Source organism: Spermophilus citellus (assembly GCF_964194105.1).
Source record: "Spermophilus citellus genome assembly, chromosome: 2".
NCBI classification, from domain to species: Eukaryota; Metazoa; Chordata; class Mammalia; order Rodentia; family Sciuridae; genus Spermophilus; species Spermophilus citellus.
In genome coordinates this window covers 212,282,680-212,310,257 of record NC_138183.1, presented here as the reverse complement: position 1 = coordinate 212,310,257, position 27,578 = coordinate 212,282,680, and the positions used below count along the sequence as shown (strand labels likewise).

The 27,578-nt window shown below is 36.7% G+C and overlaps 1 protein-coding gene across 1 annotated transcript in view; it reads left to right on the top strand.

Moving 5' to 3' along the window:
- Nucleotides 1-507: 507 nt before the first annotated feature.
- Nucleotides 508-27,578, top strand: part of LOC308641781 (mas-related G-protein coupled receptor member X3-like) — a gene marked incomplete at both ends in the record, with an annotated part of 55,163 nt that continues 28,092 nt past the window's right edge. Inside the window, one exon of the mRNA XM_081280381.1 lies at nt 508-828. Within this exon, the coding sequence (XP_081136507.1) occupies nt 508-828 (321 nt within the window). The remainder of the gene's footprint in view (nt 829-27,578) is intronic.

The window sequence follows — 27,578 nt, the reverse complement described above, 5'->3', positions numbered from 1 at the left end:
TTCCAGGTTCCAGTCTACAGCTTTTGATAGGTTACTTAAACTCTCCAAGCCTCTTTTTCCTTCCTATAATGCAGGATATTAGTTCTCAAAACGCAAGGTGGTCCTGAAAATCAGAAATTCTACATCAGGAACTCATCTCTTTTTGTTGTTGTTGCTGTTCCCAGGGGCACCACTGGAACGTTTCTGACCATGAATACAACAGTTTCAGCCTGGATGACCAGAAGCATAAAACAGATTACAATTGTGACCAGTTCTTCAAATCTTCAGAATGTGTCCCAGATCCTATCATGGCTGACTATTCTCATTGCCTTCTTTGGGATGGCAGTAAATGCAATTGTGGTCTGGCTCCTGGGTTTCCACATACACAGAACCCCCTTCTCTGTCTACATCCTCAACCTGGCTATAGCAGACTTTCTTTTCCTTTGTTGCTATGTTATAGTGACTCTGCACTCTTTAATCAACATCTTCCATTTTATACTCACCCAGATGTTAAAATGTTTTATCATTATGGGGATCTTTGCCTACATTGCAAGCCTGAGCATGCTCAGTGCTATTAGCATTGAGCGCTGCCTGTCTGTCCTGTTCCCCATCTGGCACCACTGCCGCCGCCCAAGACACACATCAACTATAATGTGTGCCCTACTGTGGGCCCTGTCACTGCTGCTGAGCTTCCTGGAAGGGAGTCTTTGTGGTTTCCTGCTTATGGGGATGCATGTTGCTTTGTGTCAGACAACTGAGTTCATCCTTTCTATATGGATGATAGTTTTATTTGTGGTTCTTTTTGGGTCCAGCTTGGCCTTGCTGGTCTGGGTCCTCTGTGGCTCCAGGAGGAAGTTTGTGACCAGGCTGTATATGACCATTGGGCTCACAATGTTGGCCTTTCTCCTTGGTGACCTACCCTTTGGCCTCCAAAATTTATTAATGTCATTGTTTCACATTGATTTAGATATATCATCTGGGTATGCCTTTGTAGTATCATATACCTTATCCTCCATTAACAGATGCACCAACCCCATTATTTACTTCTTTGTTGGCTCCTTTAGGCAGCAGTTTCAAAGATGGCAGAACCTCAAGCTGATTCTCCAGAGAGCTCTGCAGGACACACCTGAGGAGGATCAATGTGTAGATCCTCCTTCTCAGCAAGCCTTACAGATGTCTGGAAGGAGAGTGGGAAACTAAAGAAGAGCCTCAATTTGATGAGACAGATTTACTTTGAGGTCATTCTTGGCACTAGATCTTAAATTACTTAAAAAATAATCCTCCTAAAAATTAAGTGAGACAGAACCTCTTAAGCTGACTTCAGGGTTTCTGGAACTGCCTTACTCAAGGTGTCACCCCATCCCCTGTGAGCTTCACCAACTCTCAGGTCAAAGACCATTTCCCATGACAGATTTCTCCTTCAGAAGATGCTGCAAGCAGTGCAGAAGAGGCCTACACTTCTTTGGTCACTATAACAGAAAGACACTATGAATGTTAAAATTTGCTGAGTTACTTTTTCTATTGTCTACATTTTCTGTTTCAAAACAAACAATGAATTAACATCTGGCCCAAAAGAACATTCTTCTTCAATTTTGGTAGACTTTAGTATATCTCCCTAGCTTAACATGGGTTTATTGTATAAAATGTCTTTTTAAAAAATATTTTTTTATTTGTAGTTGGACACAATACCTTTGTTTTATTTATTTATTTTTATGTGGTGCTGAGGATTGAACCTAGGGCCTTGCACGGCAAGGTGAATGCTCTACCACTGAGCCACAGCCCTAGCCCGTATAAACTGTCTTAATGAATAAACAGACCTCTTAATTTTTAAATCAAACCTGGACTATGTTCTCCATTTAGCAGAATTGAGACACCATCATTAAATGTATTGCTTTCAGAATTTTTCAACTATTTTGTGCATGAAGTTGTAGTTTATGAATGGATAATAGATAAATCAACAACCATGCACTGGCAAGTTCTAAGGTCAACTTTTACATGTCCTTCATTAGCATCATTTATTCCTGTAGAATAGAGGAAGGGTAACAGGGAGAGGAAGGAGGGGACAGAAAAATAGAAAGGAAGTGGAGCGAGTTGTATTCCATGCATGTGTGCTTATGTCAAAATGAGCCCTGTTATTACGTAGAACTATAATGCACTAATAAAAACTGTGGAGAGTGAATGAGCCCTGTTCATCAGCTGATCCTGTGGTGTAGGCAAAAGCCAAGCCTGGGGAAACATTACTTGTCAAAGGCAGGATGTGTGAACAGCCTTGACATCAATAGTTATCAGACATTCCAGTACAATGGGTTTTCCCAGGTATGGCAGGGTATTGCAGGATAGCCACAGGATGTTCCTAACAGTAGGATAGCCACACAATATTTCTAGCTCTGTAACTTTTTCATGCACAGAGAGGCCTCTTGATAACTCAAACTCCTTAAACAATTTACAGAATTCCTGTGATTTAACTTCCTGAAAATGAGACCCTATATAATAAACATGTTGATCTAGTTCTGAGTCACTATTCCTCTATCAGAGGATATTGTCCCACCTGGCCCCAGCTTTCTTTTTAAAATGTCCCCATGTTTTTCTTTGTCTGGGTGTTTTTCTTAATCTCCTCTTGCTCCTCTTCAAGATCCTTTGTTGTTGCCGCATGGGTTGTGACAAAAAACAAATGTTGAAAAGGAAAAATGTTATTATTTTCCGGGGGAAAAAAATAACCCTGAGAAGTAGGGATCCAGAGTGTTCAAGTCAGGAGAGAAATTGTGCAGAGTGACAGTGGCCCTGGATGGGGATCAGGACTGAACAGGGGTTGAAAATGATTAGCCAGAAAGGAGCCACTGTTCCCAGCCAGGTGTCCATCAGAGAGATGTGAAGAAGTAGACCTCAGAGGTGAATCATCAAGAGTCGTGTAGCAGTTCAGACCACTATTCCAATCCTGTGGAAATCCCCCATTTTTTAAGGATAACAACTGCTTTGAATGAGTTGTACTGTCTGATAACTATTGATGTCAGAGTGGAGTATCAAGGCTGTTCACACATCCTGCCTTTGATAAGGCTTTTGAATGAGTTTCTCTATTCTGATTCAGCCTCAGATTTCTGGTTTCTGCTTTCTGGCATAGGGGACAGTGGGTAGGAAGAAAGGGGAACACTGAAAAGCTTGGGTTTCACTTTCAGCTCACCAGTCCAGTTTTTTTATGTGCTTAAAATAAAAATATACACTTAAGGTCAAATTTTAACCTGTATCCAGTGCCATGAATGAAAAGATAAAGGAGACCCAAGGGAGGAGAACAGAGGTCGTGGTTTCCTGCATATCCTTCTCGTGCCAAGCAGAGCTACGGGAACTGAGAAAGCGTGTGATGGAGGCATTCAGGCCTGATGCCCAGAGGTCCTGCCTTCTCCTACTAGGATCTTCATGTACTGTTGAGTCCTGGACTGACGAGGGCCTTTTCAGAGGCACCAAGGGAAACTTGGGCTCTGGAGATTGTTCTCTGCTGTCCTCCACCCAGTTCCTTTGTTATCCACATTACCTGAGTTGTTCTTGCTTGAAGTTTCTGAAATTTACCAATTCTGTTTTAATAAGATACATATGTTGATTGCCATTGATTAAGGCATGGTCAAGTGGGATTTATTCCAGGGATGCATTAATCACCACATAAATAAAATGAAGGACAAAGATCATAGATAATTTAAAACATGGATACATAAAAATAATTCACTAATTCAACATTTTTGTCGGGTGCAGTGGTGCATAGCTGTAATCTCAGCAGCTCGGTAGTCTGAGGGAGGAGGATCAAATTTCCAAAGCCAGACTCAGTAAAAGAAAGGTGCTAAGAAACTCAATGAAACCATCTCTAAATAAAAATACAAAATAGGGCTGAGATGTGGCTCAGTGGCCTAGTGCCCTGAATATTCAATCCCTAGTAACTGCCCCACCAAATTCAACATCCTTTTTTTTTTAATTCTCAAAATAATCTGAGGTCGATAAACATTCCCATTTTATTTATTTTTTTCCAATTTTAAATTTATTCTTTTCTTTTTTATTAGTTGTTCAAAACATTACAAAGCTCTTGACACATCACTTTTCATAAATTTGATTCAAGCAGATTATGAACTCCCATTTTTACCCCGTATACATATTGCAGATTCACATCGGTTACACATCCACTTTTTTACATACTGCCATACTAGGGTCTGTTGTATTCTGCTGCCCTTCCTATCCTCTACTATCCTTCCCTCCCCTCCCCTCCCCTCCCATCTTCTCTCTCTATCCCATCTACTGTAATTCATTTCTCTCTCTTATTTTTCCCCTTTCCCCTCACTTCCTCTTATATGTAATTTTGTATAACAATGAGGGTCTCCTTCCTTTACCATGTAATTTCCCTTCTCTCTCTCTTTCCCTCCCCCACTTTCGTCCCTGTTTAATGGTGATCTTCTTCCTTTCATAATAAAACTCTAACAAATTACATATAAAAAAATGTGTTTTAATACAATAAAGGCCATATATAGTAGTATACAACTAACATGATACTTAATGGTTACAAATTGGAACCTTTTCTTGAACAATCTGGAACAAGACAAGAATCCCCACTCTTGCTATTTCTATTCAACATAATAATAGAAGCCTTGTCAGAGCATTAAAACAAGAGGAAAAAAGGAATACGAACTCAAAGGAAAGAAGTAATTGTTTGCTGATGACATAAAATACAGAAAACTAATGATTCCATCATTTTTTGAAAAAAAATGATATATGATTCAGTAAAGTCATAGATTCAAAATTATTACAGAAAAATCAGAAGTGTATCTCAACACAAACAATGAAAAACTGCAAAAAAATCAAGAGCAAACCCACTTCTGACAGACATAAAAAAATAAAATAAAGCACTTAGGAATAAATTTAATTGAGGAGGTGAAAAACTTTTCACCAAAAGTTATAAAACATTTTTGAAAGAAATTGAAGGAAATGTAAATAAATACATAGTCCATGTTCATGGGGTGGAAGAATTAATATTGTTAAAAGTTATACACTACCTAATGGTATCTGCAGATTCTATACAATTGCTAAAATTAAAAATTCATGTTATTTCTCATGGATATAAAGAAATACAGTAATTCATGTGGAACCACAAAAATAAAAGTGAGTCAAAGGATTGGGTTTCAGAGGGGTATAGCCCAATCTCATGGGGTGACACCCACTCCCAGAGCTTCATTCCTCTGCCAAATGGAGGTGAGATCCACCTGTTTCCACACATAGTGCAAACCAGTCTCCATACCTCTGTCACTCAAGGCTAAGGGTCCATGCTCATTCCTATGTGTCAGTTCCCAAGAAGAAAGGTTTGAAAAAAAAATGTAGTTCAGCCATAAAAGTGTGAGTAAAACTGGGTTTTGGAAAGTAAGATTGCTAAAGAGGTTATAGCAACTAAAGAGATGCTAAATACTTTACTCACAAAAAAATGAGAAAGATGCCTTGAGGGCATCTCAAGAATTTGCCAGACCACACCCATCTCAGCTTCAAGGATATAAAAGTAAAAACTCCTTTGAGAAGAAGCCATGGAGTGTCCTTCTATGGGGTGGGGCTAAGAAATTGCTTTACCATGATTAGCCACCCAGGAATTCGGGTGATTCTGCAGCCATGGTCCCAGAAGTCTTGGCTCCTGCTTGACATGGCAGCAGACTTTGTATCCACTACATAGTGTGAGTTATTCAGGATTTCAGAATGCCAGAGTTAGAGGGTCATGGAGTCTACACCAAGATTTCAAAGGAAGGTCTGCGAAGGATGGAAAATTGGAGCAGGGTTGGAGTCCCTGTGGAGAGGGCAATGCATGAAGAAATAGTGAGATGGAAGCTGCAGCTGCAGTGGAGACCCCTGAGATTAAGAGATGCAATAATATTAAACATCTGCTGAGTAAAGCTGCAGAAATTGAGCAGAGATAAGACAAGAGATAAGCCATATGGGCTACAATCAATAAGCCAAAGAGATGAAACTACACAAACCGTTAAGAGAGAACATTGTGATGCCTTATGCCCCAGATGCTTTACATGGAGCTACAGGACTTGTTTACCCAGCTAGAGTTTGTTCTTGCTTTATTCTGATCCCTTCATCATATGCCCCCCTTTCTCCCTTGTGGAATAGAAATGTTTACTCGGTGCTTTAATATATTGAATACATGTGATTTGCTTTTGATCTTTTACAGGGGAAAAGAGCCATGAGTTTGCTTGAGCTTCAGATGAGATTCTTGACTTGGACTTTGGGGAAAATGCTTTAACTGTTAAGAATATGTTGATTATTCAAAATGGACAAATAATTTTGCACTGTGAGCTTTTGAGAGCCAGTGGTGTCTCCCAAAAGCTCATTGTGAGACAATGCAAGAATTTTCAGAGGAAAAATAATTTAATTATGAGAAATGTAACCTAACCCATTAATTAATCACTGATATGGATTAACTGTACCTATAGGCAGATAAGGTATAGCTTGAGGAAGTAGGTCACTGGGGACATGACTTGGGTGTTTATATTTGGAGTGAGTGGTGTGCTCAAGCGCTCACTCGCTTTCTCTCTCTCTCTCTCTCTCTCTCTCTCTCTCTCTCTCTGTGTGTGTGTGTGTGTGGGTGTGTGTCTGCCTCCTGGTTGTCAAGTCCTCTGCTGATTTCCTCTGCCACACACTTATGCCATGATGTTGTACCTCACCTCAGGCCCAGAGCTTTGGAGTTGGCCAACTGTGAACTGATAAATTGTGAGCCAAATTAAAATTTTCTTCCTCTAAGTTGTTCTTGTTAGGTCTTTGATCACAGCAACAAAAAAGCTGACTAAAATAGCAGCTGAGTTATGTTATTTTCCCACTAACAATATATGAATTATTCAGTTTATTCAAATGCTTTCCACATTTTAAACAAAAAAATTTGAAGATACAATAAAAGAATTATAGTGGTCTCTTCTGTGGGTGCCTTATGAGACCCTTCTTCATGGCTTGTCATTGGGATCCTCTTTTCCTTATGTCTTCACATGGTCCTCCTTCTGCATTTCTGTTTCCTAACCACCCCCCCTTTTTTTTTACAAGTATACCGGTCATTTTGGAGAAGATGCACCCTAATGAAATCTCTTGAGTCATTTAGCACTCTAAGGGCATCTTCTCAAAATAAAGTCAAATCGTGAGATAATGGGATTTTTAATGCTAATAAACTCTTATTAAATATTTTTTAATTAACTGACTGAAGAAAATATCTGAATATTTTAATTACCTTCTGTATGAGTCATCTTTTTTTACTATAACAAAATTTCTGACACAGGCTACTTATGAAATAAAGTTATTAAATTGACTTACAGTTTTGGCTAAAAATCCAAACATCGTAGCCCAGGCTCTGGGCCAGGTCCCTTTGGTTAATGGTGTGAGTACATGTGGAGCAAGGGTCACATCTCCAGGTAGGAAGCAGAGAAAGCTTTCTGAGAACAGTCTTGCTCCTTTATAACAAATCTCTCAAAAGAAATGTTGAGGTTGCCTGAAAATTAGATTCTCAACCAAAAAGTCCCCCAATGACCTAAAAACCTCCCACTATTCCCCACCTCTTAAAGATTACACAAAAACTTCCAATAGTGCCCCTCTGGAGACTGAGACTCAATCACACGAAACTTGGTGTGTCACAATTAAACCATATCCAAGTTCACAGTCTTAGAGATTTAAGTTTATAGAAGGCTGGCATCATTGGTCTGGGTTTGAGTAGGGCCAAACAACATGGTGGGAGAGTGTGGTGGAGGGAAACAGCTCACATCCTGAACAAGAAGCAAAGAGATAGTTCACTTGCCAGGTACAATATATATACCCAAAGCCATTCCCCAATTCCCACCTCCTCCAGCCACACCCTACCACTTCAGTTACCACTTATCCCTATCAGGGGATTAAATCACAGATTGGGCTAAGACTCTCACAACCCAATCATTTCTCCTCTGAAAATTCTTGTATTGTCTCACATATGAGCTTTTGAGGGACACCTCACATTCAGGGATCATGGTGCTTCCTTCAGGGAAAAACAGGCAACAGAATCAGCCTTCTGAAGACTAGGTGCTGAGAGCTCCACCGTGGGGAAATTAAAATGGGGTTAATGAGACTTTTTTCCATTCTGATTCAGCTCTAATTCTCCAATAACCATTCAAATCTGCTCACCTCAATCTTCCTTCCAAAGACTGGGTGATGGATGCATTTAGCATAGGAGACCCAAGTGAAATCAAATATATATTTCTTTTGGATCCAACTGGTTGTAGTATTCCTTAATTCTAATTATTGAAATATATTTTCATAGGGGAGAATGCTGCCTTTTTTATTAACTTTGGGAGCAAATTGAGATGCACATATTGCTTCCCAGGACCTAGATGCCAAAAATCCACATTTCATCATTTTATGTGCTGTTCAAGGTTATTTTCATGTGTATATCTGGAGAGGCCCCAGGAGAAAATGGATGGCCATAATTACAATAACTGAGTAGTATTTCGTGAGAGTACCACTTATTACAATGGATACTATTAAGGAAAGTGGAAACACATGATGAAGTCCCCTAAGGAAAGGAAGAATGAAACACTTTTACCACTGATAGCTGTCTTTCATAAATGATGCAGAAATAAAACCTTTCCTGGACAAAGCTAGAAGAGCTCATACCAGCTGGCCTGATTTACAGGAATTGCTAAAGGGTATTCCATAAAGTAGAATGAAAGCCTCTTATTAATAACACAAACCCCACAAACCCACAAAACCCAAAGGTGGAACTATTAAAAATCAATATTCATAATACACTAAAACCAAATGTTGGTGTGTTAAGTAATTTTATGCCTCGTGAGTGGGTTACAGGTCACATCTATTAGCAATAACTATGTCTAAATTAACTTGTCAAGAGATACATATTATAAAATGATGTAGATTCAAACATCAAAAACACACAATGTTGGGGATAGAAAAGTGTCTAATTGTGCATGAAACAACAGTTAAGTTTTAATCAGCTTGAAATAGACTTTTATAAATATAAGGTTGCCCTGAAAGCTTCTGGGTAATTAAAAAGTGGAAAACTACAAGGTACACACAAAACAAAATCTTCAAAATCAAAATATACCACTGCAGAAAACCATCAAACCAAAATGAAAAACAACAAAGGAAGAATAAAGAAAAAAATATATATATATCTGCATAAAACAGAAAACAATCAAAAAAATTACATGCCACATATGTCAAAGACTGTGAAGATTAGGTTCTAGACCATAATAAAGCAAGTCACATAGAACTTGATACCCCAAGAGTCATGTTTGTACAATACTATGGGCTACTATATATGTAATAACATTATGTCTAAAAAAAGTATGTACCTCAATTTTAAAATACTTTATTTTTTAAAAATGTGAATTATGTGAGCCTTCAATAGGTCATGATCATTTTTCTGGTGAAGGGACTTGCCTCCATATTCATGACTGATGGCTGGAGGTAATATTTTCTAAAGGTTAGGACGTGTATGATGATTCCTTAAAAGGAGACAGTTTTGAATTTTGTCACATCAATTGACTTTTCCTCTCTAAAAGAACACTCTTTAGCATGTAATTGTTCTTGAGAGAATTTTGTCCACAGTAGAACTCCAAAATTGCAGTTAATCCTCTAAAGTTCATCCATTATGTCATCAATTAAGTACTCATGATATTAGAAGGCTTTGTCAATTCAACAATTTCACCACATCTTCAAAAGGAGTATATTCTCTCCCAAGAAAGCACTTTTTTTTGCTCATCTTGAGAAGCAATTCCTCATTCTATGTGTTACTAAAGTTTTCATTACTGTGATACATATGTGAGAAAATCAACCTAGAGGAGGAAAGACTTATTGTGGCTTAGAATTTCAGCAGTTTCCATCCATGGTCACTCAGTTCCATTGATTCTAGGCCTGTAGTGAGGCAAAAGATCAAGACAGGAAAAGTGTGGTGAATCATAACTTCTTACTTTATAACATCAAGGAAGCAGAGACAGAGAGGTGTGGGGAAGGGTCTGGGAGCCAAATGTACCCTACAAAGTCACCCTCCCAGTGACCTATCTCTTCCAGCTAGCTCCCACCTCTTCAAGTTTCCACCATATTTCAATAGCATCATCAGTTCAGAAACACGCTTTCAACATGTGAGTCATTGGAAAATGTTCCAGATCCAAACCATATTATCCTATTAAACTTTGATTATAAAATTGCAATGATTCAGCCACATGTTCAGGCTCCACATTTAATTATATTTTTCTTCCTATTTGTTCCACCTCTGTAGTTACTTCCTCCACTGAAGTCTCAAACAAGGGTTCAAACTCACTCATGAAGGTTGGAATCAATTTCTTCCAAAATCTATTACTGTAGATATTTTGACCAACTCCCATGAATCATAATTCTCTCTAATGGATCTAGAATGGGGACTCCATTTAACAGGCTCATATCCATTAGAGAAATCACTATGCATGGTGGATATAGCATTACCACATATTTCTCTTTAAGACTTGAAAGTAATCATTACTCTGTTGTTCATTCACTGAAGAATTGTTATTGTGCTAGGAGTTATGAAAACAACATTATCTCCTTGAACATCTCCATCAGAGCTCTTGGTGACCAGATATATGGTCAGTGAAGATTAATATTTTGAAAAGAATTTTTTTCTTGGCAGTAGGTCACAAGAGTGAGATTAAAGTATGCAGAAAATCATGTTGCAAAGAGACATGCTACAATCCAGGATTTGTTGTGCCAGTCCTAGAGAACAGGAAGAGCAGATTTAGTGACATTAATAAGGGCTCTCATACTTTCAGAATGCTGAACACTATGGCGTTGGCTTCAACTTAGAACCACCAGCTGCATTAGCATCTAATGAGAGAGATAGTCTGTCCTTGGAAGATTTAAGTCACACATTGACACCTCTCTAGTTATCAAAATCCTAGGTGCCATATTCTTCCAATACAAGGCTATTTTCTTTCTTTTCTATCAATTTTTTTCTTTGTTTTAATTAGTTGTACATCACAGTAGAATGCATTTATGTACTTTAATATATCATACATAGGTGTGATATGATTTCTCATTTTTCTGAGAGTACATGTTGAAGAATCACATTGGTCATGTAGTCGCATATATACATACTGTAATAATGTCTGTTTCATTTTGCTATCTTTCTTATCCCCACACCATCTTCCCTTCCATAACCATCACTTCCCTCTACCTAATCTAAGGTAACACTATTCTCTAGTGCCCCCCACCTTATTGTTAATTAGCATTCACATATTAGAGAAAACATTCAGGCTTTGGTTTTGTGGGATTGACTTATTTTGCATGGCATGATATTCTCCATCTCCAACAATTTACTGGAAAATGCAATAATTTTACTTTTCTTTAAAGCTGAGTAATATTCAATGACATATACCATGTTTTATTTATCCATTCATCTATTGAGGGACACCTAGTTTTGTTCCATAGTCTAGCTATTGTGAATTGAGCTGCCATAAACATTGACGTAGCTGCATCTCTATAGTATGCTGATTTTAGGTCCTTTGGGTGTAAACCAAGGAGTAGGATAGCTACGTCAAATGGTGATTCCATTCCCAATTTTCTGAGGCATCTTCATACTGATTTCCATAGTGGTTGCACCAATTTGCATTCCCACATGCAATGTTTGAGTGTACCTTTTTCACCACATCCTGGCCAACATTTATTGTTGCCTATATTCTTGATGATTGACATTTTGACAGGAGTGAGATGAAATCTTAGAGTAGACTTGTTTTTCTTTTCTCTAATTGCTACAGATGTCGAACACTTTTTCATTTATTTGTTGATCAATTTCTTCTTCTGAGAAGTGTCTGTTCAGTTCCTTAGCCCATTTATTGATTGGGTTATTTGTTTTTTTGGTGTTAAGTTTTTTGAGTTCTTTATATATCCTAGAGATTAATGCTTTATCTGAGTTAACAAAAGAGGCAAAGACCTCTACAAAGAAAATTACAGAACACTAAAGAAAGAAATTGAAGAAAACCTCAGAAGATGGAAAGATCTCGCATGCTCCTAGATAGGTAGAATTAATATTGTCAAAATGGCCATACTACCAAAAGTGTTATACAGATTTAATGCAATTCTTATTAACATCATAGTGATATTCTTCATAGAATTAGAAAAAAATCATAAAATTTATTTGGAAAAATAAGAGACCCAGAATGCCTAAAGCAATCCTTAGTAAGAAAAGTGAAGCAGGTGGCACCACAATACCAGACTTTAAACATAATACAGTGCTTTAGTAATAAAAATGATATAGTATTGGCACCAAAATTGACTTGTAGACCAATGGTACAGAATAGAGGACATAGAGACAAACCCACATAAATATGGTTATGTCATACTAGACAAAGGTGCCACTGTAGAAAAGGTAGCCTATTCAACAAATGGTACTGGCAAAATCGGAAATCCATATATAGCAAAATGAAATTAAACCTCTATCTCTCACCCTGCACAAAAATCAACTAAAATGCATCAAAGACTTGGGCACTAGAGCAGAGACCCTACACCTAATAGAAGAAAATACAGGCCCAAATCTTCACCACATTGACCAATGATCTGACATCCTTAACAAGACTCCTAAAACACAAGAAGTAAAATCAAGAATTAATAAATAGGATAGATTCAAATTAAAAAGCTTTTTCTCAGCAAAAAAAAAAAAAAACAATTAATGTGGAGAGCCTACATATTGGAATGCTATTTTCTCTACATTGAAAATCTGCAGTTTAACAGAGCCACCTTTACCAATTATCTTGACTAGATCTTCTGGATAACTTGTTGCAGCTTCTTGTCAACACTTGGTGCCTCATTTTGCACTTACGTGTTGTGGAGACGATTTCTTAAGCATCATGGAAGAAAACATTGCTAGGGTCAGACTCTCCTTCCACAGCTTCCTTCTTACTTTTCTTAACCCTCAGATCATTGAAGACAGTCAGAGTCTTGACCAGGATTATGCTTTGGCTTAAGAGAATGTTGTGGAAGGTGTGATTTTCCATCTAGATGACAAAAGCTTCCCCCATAACAGCAATCAGGCTGTTCTACATCCCAGTGTTCCCTGGAGCAGCATTTTTTATTTTCCTCAAGAACTTTTGCTTTGGAGCTACCACGTGAATACATGGAACAAGAGGCTCAGCTTTCAGCCCAGGGTGGCTTTCATCATTTTTCTCACTAAGCTTCGTCATTTCTAATGTTTGATATAGAAGGAAATATGTAAAATTCATCCTTTCACTTGAATTAGAATGCTTTTAGGGTTATTAATTGAAATGATTTCAATAATGTGGTGTTTCAGAAAAGAAGCAGGCCTCAGGAGAGGGGAGGAATGTAGAGTACCACTCCATGCAGCAGTCAGAACACAAGGCCTTTGTCACTAAGTTCACTGTCTAACAAAGCATAATTCATGGACACCCAAAAATAACAATAGCAACATCCAAGAACACAGCTCACAATTCACCATAACAGATACAATGAGAATGTGAAAGCTAGAAATATAGTGAAAATTCCCAAAATGTGACAAAGAGACATGAAGTCAACATGGGCTATTGGAAAAATGATATTGAAAGACCTCCTCAAAATAGGGTTGCCTCAAACCTTCAATTTGGAAAAAAGCAAGAAGAATGAGGAAGAGAACAAGATGGAATAAAAAAAGAAAGGTGGAAAGATGTATAAATCACCATAAAGAAAGATGCAATAACATGAGGTAAGTCTGAACTTATTTATTAATAATGACCTTGAATGTGATGAATAACACCCAAGTATAAGGCACAGTATGAATTGTAGGATTTTAAATAACTACAAAGTAGACTTTGGAGAATTCCCAAATACATATTAATTAAACCTGTTCCTAAACAATAGATGTGCAATGAGAAATTTACAAACATATTGAGAAAGTGAAAAATGTGACCAAAACTTACCAAAACATGTGGAGTGTAGCAAAGGCATATCTAAGAAGAAAACATGCAAAAACATGCATTCATCCAAAATAAAGAAATATTCCAACCAGACAACCCAATGTAATGCTTCAAGGGAATAGAAAAGGAACAAAATGAGTGCAATGTTAGAAGAATGAAAGAAATAATAAATGTTAGAGCATAAATAAATTGGAGTTGAGAAAAACAACACAAGAGATGAAACAGGACAAAGATTTGACTTTTAAAAATACAAAAAAGCAGCAAATATTTAACTATTCTAGCAAGATAAAAGGAGAAGTTTCATATAAATTTAATCAGAAGTGAAAAATAAGACACTATCTCAGGTACCACATGAATGTGAAGGATAAGAAGAGATGATTATGAACAAGTACACACCACAAAGAAGGTAACCTAAAAAATAAACAAATTCCTAGACATGTACAGCTTGCTAATGCCTAGTCATGAAGAAGTACAGGACATGACCAAATCAATAATCAGTGAGGATAACGAAGCATGGGTAAAAATCTGTGATTGAAGAAAATCAAGGACTTGATGGTTTTGTGGCTCAATTGTATTGAATACTTAAGAATTCAGCAATTTTCCACAAACTTTACCAACACATAGAAGGGAAGAAAATATATTCTATGTCTATTTACAATGCCAGGATTACCTTAATACTAAGGCCAGACAAAGACATCACGTGACAAGAAAACTAGGATAATATCCTTGATGAACATAGATATAGAATTCACCAACAATCTACTAGCAGACCCAATTCCATACGTTCAAATATCATGCAAAATAATCAAGTGGAAATTATCCCAAGGATGGAAGTAATTTTAAACATTCACAATTCAATAAATGTGAATCTACATTCTAACAAAATGAGAGGCAAAAATCCTATGGTCATCTCCTTATATGCATAGAAATCATATGACAAATTCAACATAATTTCACAATAAAACTCGAACAAATTAGTTATAAAGGGCATTACTTCAACACAATAAAGCCCATATAAGTTTACAAATAACACTATATTCCATAGTTAAATGTTAAAACCTCTTCTCTAAAATATTGAGCAAGACAAGAATACCCACTTCTGACAATTGTATTTAACATAAAAATAGAAGTCTTATCAAGAGAGTAAGGCAGCCAGAAAAATGGAATATAAAAATGAAGGAAAATGGTGTCACTGTTTTTTGATAACATAATCATATACAGAGAAAACTCTAAAGAATACATTATAATTATAATAGAACAGGTAAATAATTCAGTAAAGTTGCAGATACAAAATTCTTACACAAAACATGTAATGTTTATCAACCCTAATAATAAAAATTTCCAAAAAAGAAGAGTAGTTGCATCTCTGAAAGACACAGAAAAACAGTAATAAAATACTTATTAGTAAATTTAATTGAGGAGAGAGAAAACCTGCACAATAAAACCTTTTTGAAATAAATTGCAGGAGAATAAATAAATGGAACAACATTCCATGTTCTTGTGATGGAACAGTAAATACTGTTAAAATATCCACATGGCAAAAAAAGGATCTGTAGATTTAATGCTATCATTAATATGCTATTTAATTTTCTTACTGCCCTGATAGGACTTTACACTTTAGTTGCCTTGATTTCTATTTTTATATTTAAATATACTCTTTAAATTTCCACATTATTGTCACAGAAAAAATAAAAATCTATAATTAACATGTTAACACACCAAAAAAGTTTTATATCACTGAATCAATTATGAGCCAAAGAACACAGCTGGAGCCCTCATCAACTCTTATTTCAGGCTATACTGCAAGGACAGAGCAAATAAAATGTGAACGCACTGCCATCAGAATAGACACATAGGCTCCTGGAACAGAAGAGTGCTCAGAAATTAGCCCTGAATATACAGTCTAATGGTTCTCAACAAAAACATTATGATTATATCACAGGAAAAGAATAGTCTCCTTAATAAATGCTGCTGAGAAAATTCTATATCCATATGCAAAAAAATAAGTTGGGTCCATACTTCAAATCACATACAGAAATATTAGCTCAAAATGAATTAAAGACTAACATGGAAAACCTAATATTTTAAAACTATTGCAACAGAATGGGGGCAGGGTGGTGGAGGACTACACATTTGTATGGGCAATTGCTTCATAAATTTTTTTAATATGTCGAATTTTATTTTTTATGTATTAGTTTTTTCTTTTTTATTTGATTTAATTAGTTACACGTGACTGTACAATGATCTTGACATATCATACATTTGAATCAGAGGGGTATAACTTCTCATTTTTCTGAGAATACAGGTTGCAGAATCACATTGGTCATGCAGTCATGTATATACATACAGCAATAATAAAATCTATTTTATTCTGCTGTACTTCCTTTACTCCCTTCCTCTCCCCTCCTTCTCCATCACTTCTGTCTACCCAATCTAATGTGACACACTTCTTTTTTGTTGTTGTTGTTTCCTCACTTTGTCATACATGTATTCTGCATAATGATTAGGGTCTCCTTCCATCTTCCATGTAATTCCCCTTCTCCATCCCTTGACCTCCCACCTCTCTTCCCTATATAGAGGTAATCTTCTTCTCATGCTCTTCCTCCCTACCCCATTTTGAGTCCCCCCGCCTTATATCAGAGAAGACATTCAGCATTTGTTTTTAGGGATTGGTTAACTTCACTTAGCATAATCTGCTCTAATGCCATCCATTTTCCTGAAAATGCCATGAACTTGTTATTTTTTAGTGCTGAGTAATATTCCATTGTGTATATATGCCACTTTTTTTAAAATCTATTCATCGATTGAAGGGCATCTAGGTTGGTTCCACAGTCTAGCTATTGTGAATTGTGCTGCTATAAACATTGATGTGGCTGTGTCCCTGTAGTATGCTGTTTTTAGGTCTTTGGGGTATAGTACGAGAAGAGGAATAGCTGGGTCAAATGGTGGTTCCATTCCCAGCTTGCCAAGGAATCTCCATACTGCTTTCCAAATTGGCTGTACCAATTTACAGTCCCAGCAGAAATGTATGAGTGTACCTCCCCACCCCCGGCCTCCTCACCAGCACTTGTTGTTTGAATTCATAATGGCTGCCATTCTTACTGGAGTGAGATGGTATCTTAGAGTAGTTTTAATTTGCATTTCTCTGATTGATAGAGATTGTGAGCATTTTTTCATGTATTTGTTGATTGATTGTATATCCTTCTCTGAGAAGTGTCTGTTCAGGTATTGGCCCATTTGTTGATTGGTTTTTTTTTTGTTGTTGTTATTTAACTTTTTGAGCACTTTGTATACCCTAGAGATTAGAGCTCTATTTGATGTGTGAGGGGTAAAAATTTGTTCCCAGGATGTAGGCTCCCTATTCACCTCGTATATTATTTCTCTTGCTGAGAAAATCTTTTTAGTTTGAATTCATCTCATTTGTTGATTCTTGATTTTAACTCTTGTGCTATAGGTGTCCACATGATGGAGATTAGGGCCAACTTTTTCTTCTATTAGATGCAGAGTCTCTGGTTTTATTCCTAGATCCTTAATCCATTTTGAGTTAACTTTTGTGCATGGCGAGAGAAAGGGATTCAATTTTATTTTGTTGCATATGGATTTCCAGTTCTCCCAGAAACATTTGTGGAAGATGCTATCCTTTCTCCATTGCATGCTTTTAGCATCTTTGTCTAATATAAGGTAGTTGTAATTTTGTGGATTGGTCTCTGTGTCCTCTATTCTGTACTATTGGTCTACCAGCCTGTTTTGGTGCCAGTACCATGCTGTTTTTGTTACTATTGCTCTGTAGTATAGTTTAAGATCTGGTATAGCAATACCACCTGTTTCAATCTTCCTGCTTGGAATTGCTTTAGCTATTCTGGGTCTCTTATTTTTCCAGATGAATTTCATAATTGCTTTTTCTATTTCTACAAGAAATGCTGTTGGGATTTTGATCAGAATCACATTGAATCTGTAAGATGCATGTAGAAATATGGCCATTTAAATTATATTAATTCTGCCTATCCATGAGCAAGGTATCATTCCATCTTCTAAGGTCTTCTTCTATTTCTCTCTTTCGGGTTCTGTAGTTATCATTGTATAGATATTTTACCTCTTTTGTTAAGTTGATTCCCAAGTATTTTATTTTATTTTTTTGAGGATATTGTGAATGGGGTAGTTGTAATCATTTTCATTTCAGAGTATTTGTCACTGATATACAGGAATGCCTTCAATTTATGGGTGTTGATATTATATCCTGCCACTTTGCTGAATTTATTTACTAGTTCTAGAAGTTTCTTGGTAGAAGCTTTTGGGTCTGCTAGGTATAGGATCATATCATCAGCAAATAGTGCTAGTTTAAGTTCTTCTTTTCCTATAGGTATACCTTTAATCTCTTTCATCTGTCTAATTGCTCTGGCTAGTGCTTCCAGAACTATGTTGAACAGAAGTGATGAGAGAGGGCATTTCTGTCTTGTTCCAGATTTTAGAGGGAATGCCTTCAGTTTTTCTCCATTTAGAATGATGCTGGCCTGAGGCTTAGTGTAGATAGCTTTTACAATGTTGAAGTAAGTTCCTGTTATTCCTAGTTTTTCTAGTGTTTTAAACATAAAGGAATGCGGTATTTTGTTGAATGCTTTTTCTGCATCTATTGAGATAATTATATGGTTCTTATCGTTAAGTCTATTGATGTGGTGAATTACATTTATTGATTTCCACATATTGAACCAGCCTTGCATCCCAGGGATGAATTCCACTTGATCATGGTGCATGATCTTTTTGATATGTTTTTGTATCCAATTTGCCAGAATTTTATTGAGGATTTTTGCATCTATATTCATTAGAGATATTGGTCTGAAGTTTTCTTTCTTTGAAGTTTCTTTGTTTGGTTTTGGAATCAGGGTGATTTTGGCCTCACAGAATTAATTTGGAAGTACTGCCTCTTCTTCTATTTCCTGAAATTGATTGAAGAGTATTGGTATTAGTTCTTCTTTAAAGGTCTTGTAAAACTCTGCTGTATATCTGTCCATTTCTGTGCTTTTCTTGGTTGGTAATCTTTTGATGGCTTCTTTTATTTCCACAATTGATATTGGTTTTTGTGTATATCCTTCTGACTCAATCTGGGCAGATCATATGACTTAAGAAATTTGTCATCCCATAGCCTTGCCTCTCCACACATCGGGAAAACTCTAAGAGCCCCTCCCAGCTCTCCCGTAAGGGCACCTCCCAGCTCTCCTGTGAGTGCTTCAGCCAGCCCGAGGGAATCAGAGGTGGTGCAGGTCCCGCAAGCGGAAATACCGCTCCCACCAGGGCTGACTGCTGAGGTCTCTTGCACCACCTACGGGAAGTGGATACCAGAGGGCAAGTAAAAGCCGCTGAGGATTCTCAGCCCCAAACTCTACAAGCTTAGGGTCTGAGGGAATGGCAAACTGGAAGAGTGTGCCCAGTCGTTCATGAAAACAGGGCTCCCGGGAGCAGCAGACTTGGCGTGTAGCCAGTATTGTGGTGAGAGGGGCCTGGCTAGAGAAAAAGTGGGAAGTGACTAGACACAAGAGGAGGCCCTAGACACTCAGGATTGGAGACTCGCCCAGTCTGGGAAGAGCTGCTGCACAGTGATTGGTTCCCGCGTATTGACAGGAGAAACTTGACCTGGTGGGCACAGCGCCATTTACTGGAAGAGAAGTTAATCAAACTCTAAGACTGCATTTATTAGGTTTTTTTTTTTCTTTTTCTTTTCTCCTTTTTTTTTTTTGATTTAGGTTTTTCTTTCATTTTCATTTTTTTCTTTCTTGTTGTTTTATTAATTTTTTTTTTACAAAATATTTTTTTAAATTTTTTTTTCTACTAATTTTAACTTAAATTTTTTTAATTATTATTATTATTATTTTTTAATCTTTTTCTTTTTTAGTTCCTATTCTTTTTCTTCTTTAGTCTTCTCATTTTTCTTATCCCCCCTTTTTTCTTGAATTCTACCTGCCTACTCTCATTCTCTTTAGAGACTTCTTCCCTTCCCTTCAAATACCTTTCCTCCCAAGCATCAAACTAATTTATAGGAGTAAACAGTAACTCAGCAATCAAACAGAACAAGAAGCAACATGAGCAGCTTCAAAAAACAAGGAAGAAAAGGAGTACAAACAACGCAGGACAGCCTAAATATTCAGGAGGACCTAGAGTCATCAGAAAAATGGTCATATAAAGAACTCAAGGAACACCTAAGACAGATGGAATGGAACCTTAAAGAGGATACAAGACAGCAAATTCAAGCAGCGAAAGAACACATTGAGAATGCATTTCACAAACAGATAAAAGAAGAAGTTAAGCATCTTTATCAGGAGATAGAGACTATAAAAAATGATCAAACAATAATTCTAGAAATGAAGGAAACGATAAACCAAATTAAAAACTCAATTGAGAGTATCACTAACAGAGTGGAGCAAGTAGAAACCAGAACATCAGATAATGAAGACAAAATATACCATCTTGAAAAGAGTCTAGCCAACTCAGAAAGGCTGGTAAAAAATCACGAGAAAAACATCCAAGAATTATGGGATAACATTAAGAAACCGAACTTACGAGTCATCGGGATAGAAGAAGGTACAGAGATTCAAACCAAGGGAATGAGAAACTTGCTGAAGGAAATAATTACAGAAAACTTTCCAGAAATAAAAAAGGAAACAGATATACAAATTGAAGATGCATACAGGACACCGAGCACACAAAATCACAGTAGACCAATGCCAAGACACATTGTTATGAAGATATCCAATATACAGAACAAAGAGAAAATATTAAAAGCTACAAGAGAAAGGAGACAGATTACATTTAGGGGTAAATCAATACGGTTAACCACGGATTTTTCATCACAGACACTGAAAGCAAGAAGGTCATGGAACAATGTATTTCAAACACTGAAAGACAATGGATGCCAACCAAGAATTCTGTATCCAGCAAAATTAAGCTTCAGGTATGACAACGAAATAAAAATCTTTCATGATAAACAAAAGTTAAAAGAATTTGCAGCCAGAAAACCAGCATTGCAAAGCATTATGAGCAAAACACTACACGAGGAAGAAATGAAAAACAATAACCAAAACCATCAGTGGGAAGTGCCGCAGTAAAGACAGAGGGCAAGGGGAAAGACAATCATGGAGAGACAAACTAATTTTTTTTTTTTAAAAAAAGGATAAACAATCAAACATGGATGGAAGTTCAAACCACATATCAATAGTAACTCTGAATGTTAATGGCTTAAACTCTCCAATAAAGCGACATAGGCTGGTATCATGGATTAAAAAAACAAATCCAACAATATGCTACCTCCAGGAGACACATCTGATGGGAAAAGACATACACAGGCTGAAGGTGAAAGGATGGGAAAAAATATACCACGCACATGGTCCTCGTAAGCAAGCAGGGGTGGCCATCCTCATATCGAATAAAATCGACTTCAAGACTAAGTTAATCAAAAGGGATAAAGAAGGTCATTATATACTGTTAAAAGGAACCATTCACCAACAAGACATAACAATTATCAATATTTACGCACCAAACAATGGTGCTGCGACATTCACAAAACAAATTCTCCTCAAATTCAAGAATCAAATAGACCACAACACAATAATTATGGGAGACTTCAACACACCTCTCTCACCATTGGACAGATCCTCCAAACAAAAGTTAAATAAAGAAACTATAGAACTCAATACCACAATCAATAACCTAGACTTAACTGACTTATATAGAATATACAACCATCATCAAATGGATATACTTTCTTCTCAGCAGCACGTGGATCCTTCTCAAAAATAGACCATATATTATGCCATAGGGCAAACCTCAGTAAATATAAAGGGGTGGGGATAATACCATGCATTTTATCTGATCATAATGGAATGAAACTGGAAATCAATGATAAAAGAAGGAAGGAAAAATCCTACATCACATGGAAAATGAACAATATGTTACTGAATGATCAATGGGTTACAGAAGACATAAAGGAGGAAATCAAAAAATTCTTAGAGATAAACGAAAATACAGACACAACATATCGGAATCTATGGGACACAATGAAAGCAGTTTTAAGAGGAAAGTTCATCGCCTGGTGGTCATTCCTCAAAAAAAGAAGAAACCAACAAATAAATGAGCTCACACTCCAACTCAAAGCCCTAGAAAAGGAAGAGCAAAACAACAGCAAATGTAGCAGAAGGCAAGAAAAATTAAAATCAGAGCGGAAATTAATGAAATTGAAACAAAAGAAACTATTGAAAAAATTAACAAAACTAAAAGTTGGTTCTTCGAAAAAATAAATAAGATCGACAGACCTTTAGCCATGCTAACGAAGAGAAGAAGAGAGAGAACTCAAATTACTAACATACGGGATGAAAAAGGCAATATCACAACAGATGCTACAGAAATACAGAAGACAATTAGAAATTATTTTGAAAATCTATATTCCAATAAAATAGAGGATAGTGAAGACATCGATAAATTTCTTAAGTCATATGATTTGCCCAGACTGAGTCAGGAGGATATAGACAATCTGAACAGACCAATATCAATAGATGAAATTGAAGAAGCCATCAAAAGACTACCAACCAAGAAAAGCCCAGGACCGGATGGGTATACAGCGGAGTTTTACAAAACCTTTAAAGAAGAATTAATACCAATACTTTTCAAGTTATTTCAGGAAATAGAAAAAGAGGGAGCTCTTCCAAATTCATTCTATGAGGCCAACATCACCCTGATCCCGAAACCAGACAAAGACACCTCAAAGAAAGAAAACTACAGACCAATACCTCTAATGAACCTAGATGCAAAAATCCTCAATAAAATTCTGGCGAATCGAATACAAAAACACATCAAAAAAATAGTGCACCATGATCAAGTAGGATTGATCCCTGGGATGCAAGGATGGTTCAACATACGGAAATCAATAAATGTTATTCACCACATCAATAGACTTAAAGATAAGAACCATATGATCATCTCGATAGATGCAGAGAAAGCATTCGACAAAGTACAGCATGCCTTTATGTTCAAAACATTAGAAAAACTAGGGATAACAGGAACTTACCTTGACATTGTAAAAGCTATCTATGCTAAGCCTCAGGCTAGCATCATTCTGAATGGACAAAAGTTGAAGGCATTCCCTCTAAAATCCGGAACAAGACAGGGATGCCCTCTATCTCCACTTCTATTCAATATAGTTCTCGAAACACTGGCCAGAGCAATTAGACAGACGAAAGAAATTAAAGGCATAAAAATTGGAAAAGAAGAACTTAAATTATCACTATTCGCAGATGACATGATTCTATACCTAGAAGACCCAAAAGGGTCTACAAAGAAACTACTAGAACTAATAAATGAATTCAGCAAAGTGGCAGGATATAAAATCAACACGCATAAATCAAAGGCATTTCTGTATATCAGCAACAAAACTTCTGAAATGGAAATGAGGAAAAACACTCCATTCACAATATCCTCAAAAAAAATAAGATACTTGGGAATCAACCTAACAAAAGAGGTGAAAGATTTATACAATGAAAACTACAGAACCCTAAAGAGAGAAGTAGAAGAAGATCTTAGAAGATGGAAAAATATACCCTGTTCATGGATAGGCAGAACTAACATCATCAAAATGGCGATATTACCAAAAGTTCTCTATAGATTTAATGCAATGCCAATCAAAATCCCAATGGCATTTCTTGTAGAAATAGATAAAGCAATCATGAAATTCATATGGAAAAATAAAAGACCCAGAATAGCAAAAGCAATTCTAAGCAGAAAGAGTGAATCAGGCGGTATAGCGATACCAGATTTCAAACTATATTACAGAGCAATAGTGACAAAAACAGCATGGTACTGGTACCAAAACAGGCGGGTGGACCAATGGTATAAAATAGAGGACACAGAGACTAACCCACAAAGTTACAACTATCTTATATTTGATAAAGGGGCTATAAGCATGCAATGGAGGAAGGATAGCATCTTCAACAAATGGTGTTGGGAAAACTGGAAATCCATATGTAACAAAATGAAACTGAATCCCTTTCTCTCGCCATGCACAAAAGTTAACTCAAAATGGATCAAGGAGCTTGATATCAAATCAGAAACTCTGCGTCTGATAGAAGATAAAGTTGGCTCCGATCTACAGATTGTGGGGTCGGGCTCCAAATTCCTTAATAGGACACCCATAGCACAAGAGTTAACAACTAGAATCAACAAATGGGACTTAATTAAACTTAAAAGTTTTTTTTCAGCAAAAGAAACAATAAGAGAGGTAAATAGGGAGCCTACATCCTGGGAACTAATTTTTACGCCTCACACTTCAGATAGAGCCCTAATATCCAGAGTATACAAAGAACTCAAAAAATTAGACAATAAGATAACAAATAACCCAATCAACAAATGGGCCAAGGACCTGAACAGACACTTCTCAGAGGAGGATATACAATCAATCAACAAGTACATGAAAAAATGCTCTCCATCTCTAGCAGTCAGAGAAATGCAAATCAAAACCACCCTAAGATACCATCTCACTCCAGTAAGATTGGCAGCCACTATGAATTCAAACAACAACAAGTGCTGGCGAGGATGTGGAGAAAAGGGTACACTTGTGCATTGCTGGTGGGACTGCAAATTGGTGCGGCCAATTTGGAAAGCAGTTTGGAGATTCCTGGGAAAGCTGGGAATGGAACCACCATTTGACCCTGCTATTGCCCTTCTCGGACTATTCCCTGAAGACCTTAAAAGAGCATGCTACAGGGACACTGCCACATCGATGTTCATAGCAGCACAATTCACAATAGCTAGACTGTGGAACCAACCCAGATGCCCTTCAATAGATGAATGGATAAAAAAAATGTGGCATCTATACACAATGGAGTACTATGCAGCAATAAAAAATGACAAAATCATAGAATTTTCAGGGAAATGGATGGCATTAGAGCAGATTATGCTTAGTGAAGCTAGCCAAACCCTAAAAAACAGATACCAAATGTCTTCTTTGATATAATGAGAGCAAGTATGAACAGAGCAGGGAGGAAGAGTAGGAAGAAAAGAGTAACATTAAACAGAGACTTGAGATGGGAGGGAAAGGGAGAGAAAAGGGAAATTGCATGGAAATGAAGGGAGACACTCATTGCTAAACAAAATTACATATAAGAGGTTGTGAGGGGAATGGGAAAATAAACAAAGAGAGAAATGAATTACAGTAGATGGGGTAGAGAGAGAAGATGGGAGGGGAGGGGAGGGGGGATAGTAGGGGATAGAAAAGGTAGCAGAATACAACAATTACTATTAGTGCATTATGTAAAATTGTGGATGTGTAACTGACGTGATTCTGCAATCTGCATTTGGGGTAAAATTGGGAGTTCATAACCCATGTCAATCTAATGTATGAAATATAATATGTCAAGAGCTTTGTAATGTTGTGAACAACCAATAAAAAAAATGTAAAAAAAAAAAAAAGAAAAGAAATTTGTCGATGCCTTTACTATCTTCTATTTTATTAGAGTATAAAGTTTCAAAATAATTTCTAGTTATCTTCCATATATAGTGCTGTGAATTGTCTGTTGTGATGTTGCCTTTTTTATCCTGTGTGCTAGTAATTTGGGTTCTCTCTCTTCTTCTTTTTGTTAGCATGTCAATCTTGTTTATTTTTTCAAAGAACCCACTTTTAGTTTTCTCAATTTTTTCAATTGTTTCTTTTGTCTCAATTTTATTGATTTCACCTCTGATTTTAATTATTTCTTGCCTTCTACTGCATTTGCTGCTGATATAATCTTCTTTTTCTAGGGCTTTGAGATGTAGTGTGAGGTCATCTATTTGTTGGATTTTTCTTCTTTTAAGGAATGAACTCCAAGAAATGAATTTTCCTCTTAGTACAGCTTTCTTAGTGTCCCAGAAATTTTGATATGTTGTATCCTACTTTCAATTTACCTCTAAGAATTTTTTAATTTCCTCTTTGATGTCATCTGTAACACATTGTTAATTCAGTAGCATATTGTTTATTCTCCATGTAATGTAGAAATTTTTCTTCCTGATTTTATCATTGATTTCCAATTTCATTCCATTATGATCAGATAAAATCCATGTTAGTATCTCTACTCCTATGTATTTGCTAAGAGTTGCCCTGTGACATAATATATGGTATATTTTTGAGAAGGATCCATGTGCTGCTGTTAAAAAAGTGTATCCACTTGATGTTGGGTGGTATATTCTATATATGTCAATTAAGTCTAAGTTATTTTTTTTTACTTTTTAATGTTTTTTTAATTTTTTTATTTTTTTTATTGGTTGTTCAAAACATTACAAAGCTCATGACATATCATCTTTCATACATTTGACTCAAGTGGGTTATGAACTCACATTTTTACCCCCAATACAAATTGCAGAATCACATCGGTTACACATTCACATTTTTACAAAATGGCATATTAGTGACTGTTGTATTCTGCTACCATTCCTATCCCCTACTATCCCCCCTCCCCTCCCCTCCCATCTTCACTACCTCATCTGCTGTTGTTCAATTCTCTCCCTTGTCCCCCCCCCCGTTCCCCTCACAACCTCTTATATGTAATTTTGTGTAACATTGAGGGTCTCCTACCATTTCCATATGCTTTCCATTCTCTCTCCCTTTCTCTCCCCCCACTCATCTCTGTTTAATGTTAATCTTTTCCTCATGCTCTTCCTCCCTGTTCTGTTCTTAGTTGCTCTCTTTATATCAAAGAAGACATTTGACCTTTGTTTTTTAAGAATTGGCTAGCTTCGATTAGCATAATCTGCTATAATGCCATCCATTTCCCTGCAAATTCCATTATTTTGTCATTTTTTAGTGCTGCATAATACTCCATTGTGTATAAATGCCACATTTTTTTTATCCATTCATCTATTGAAGGGCATCTAGGTTGGTTCCACAGTCTAGCTATTGTGAATTGTGCTGCTATGATCATTGATGTGGCAGTATCCCTATAGTATGCTCTTTTAAGATCCTCAGGGAATACTCTGAGAAGGGCGATAGCTGGGTCAAATGGTGGATCCATTCCCAGCTTTCCCAGGAATCTCCATACTGCTTTCCAAATTGGCCTCACCAATTTGCAGTCCCACCAGCAATGTACAAGTGTACCCTTTTCCCCACATCCTCGCCAGCACTTATTGTTGTTTGACTTCACAATGGTTGCCAATCTTACTGGAGTAAAATGGTATATTAGGGTGGTTTTGATTTGCATTTCTCTGACTGCTAGAGATGGTGAGCATTTTTTTCATCTACTTGTTGATTGATTGTATGTCCTCCTCTGAGAAGTGTCTGTTCAGGTCCTTGGCCCATTTGTTGATTGGGTTATTTGTTATCTTATTGTCTAATTTTTTGAGTTCTTTGTATACTCTGGATATTAGGGCTCTATCTGAAGTGTGAGGGGTAAAAATTTGTTCCCAGGATGTAGGCTCTCTATTTACCTCTCTTATTGTTTCTCTTGCTGAGAAAAAACTTTTTAGTTTAAGTAAGTCCCATTTGTTGATTCTTGTTATTAACTCTTGGGCTATGGGCGTCCTATTAAGGAATTTGGAGCCTGACCCCACAATATGTAGATTAGAGCCAACTTTTTCTTCTATCGGGCGCAGAGTCTCTGATTTGATATCAAGCTCTTTGATCCATTTTGAGTTAACTTTTGTGCATGGCAAGAGAAAGGGGTTCAG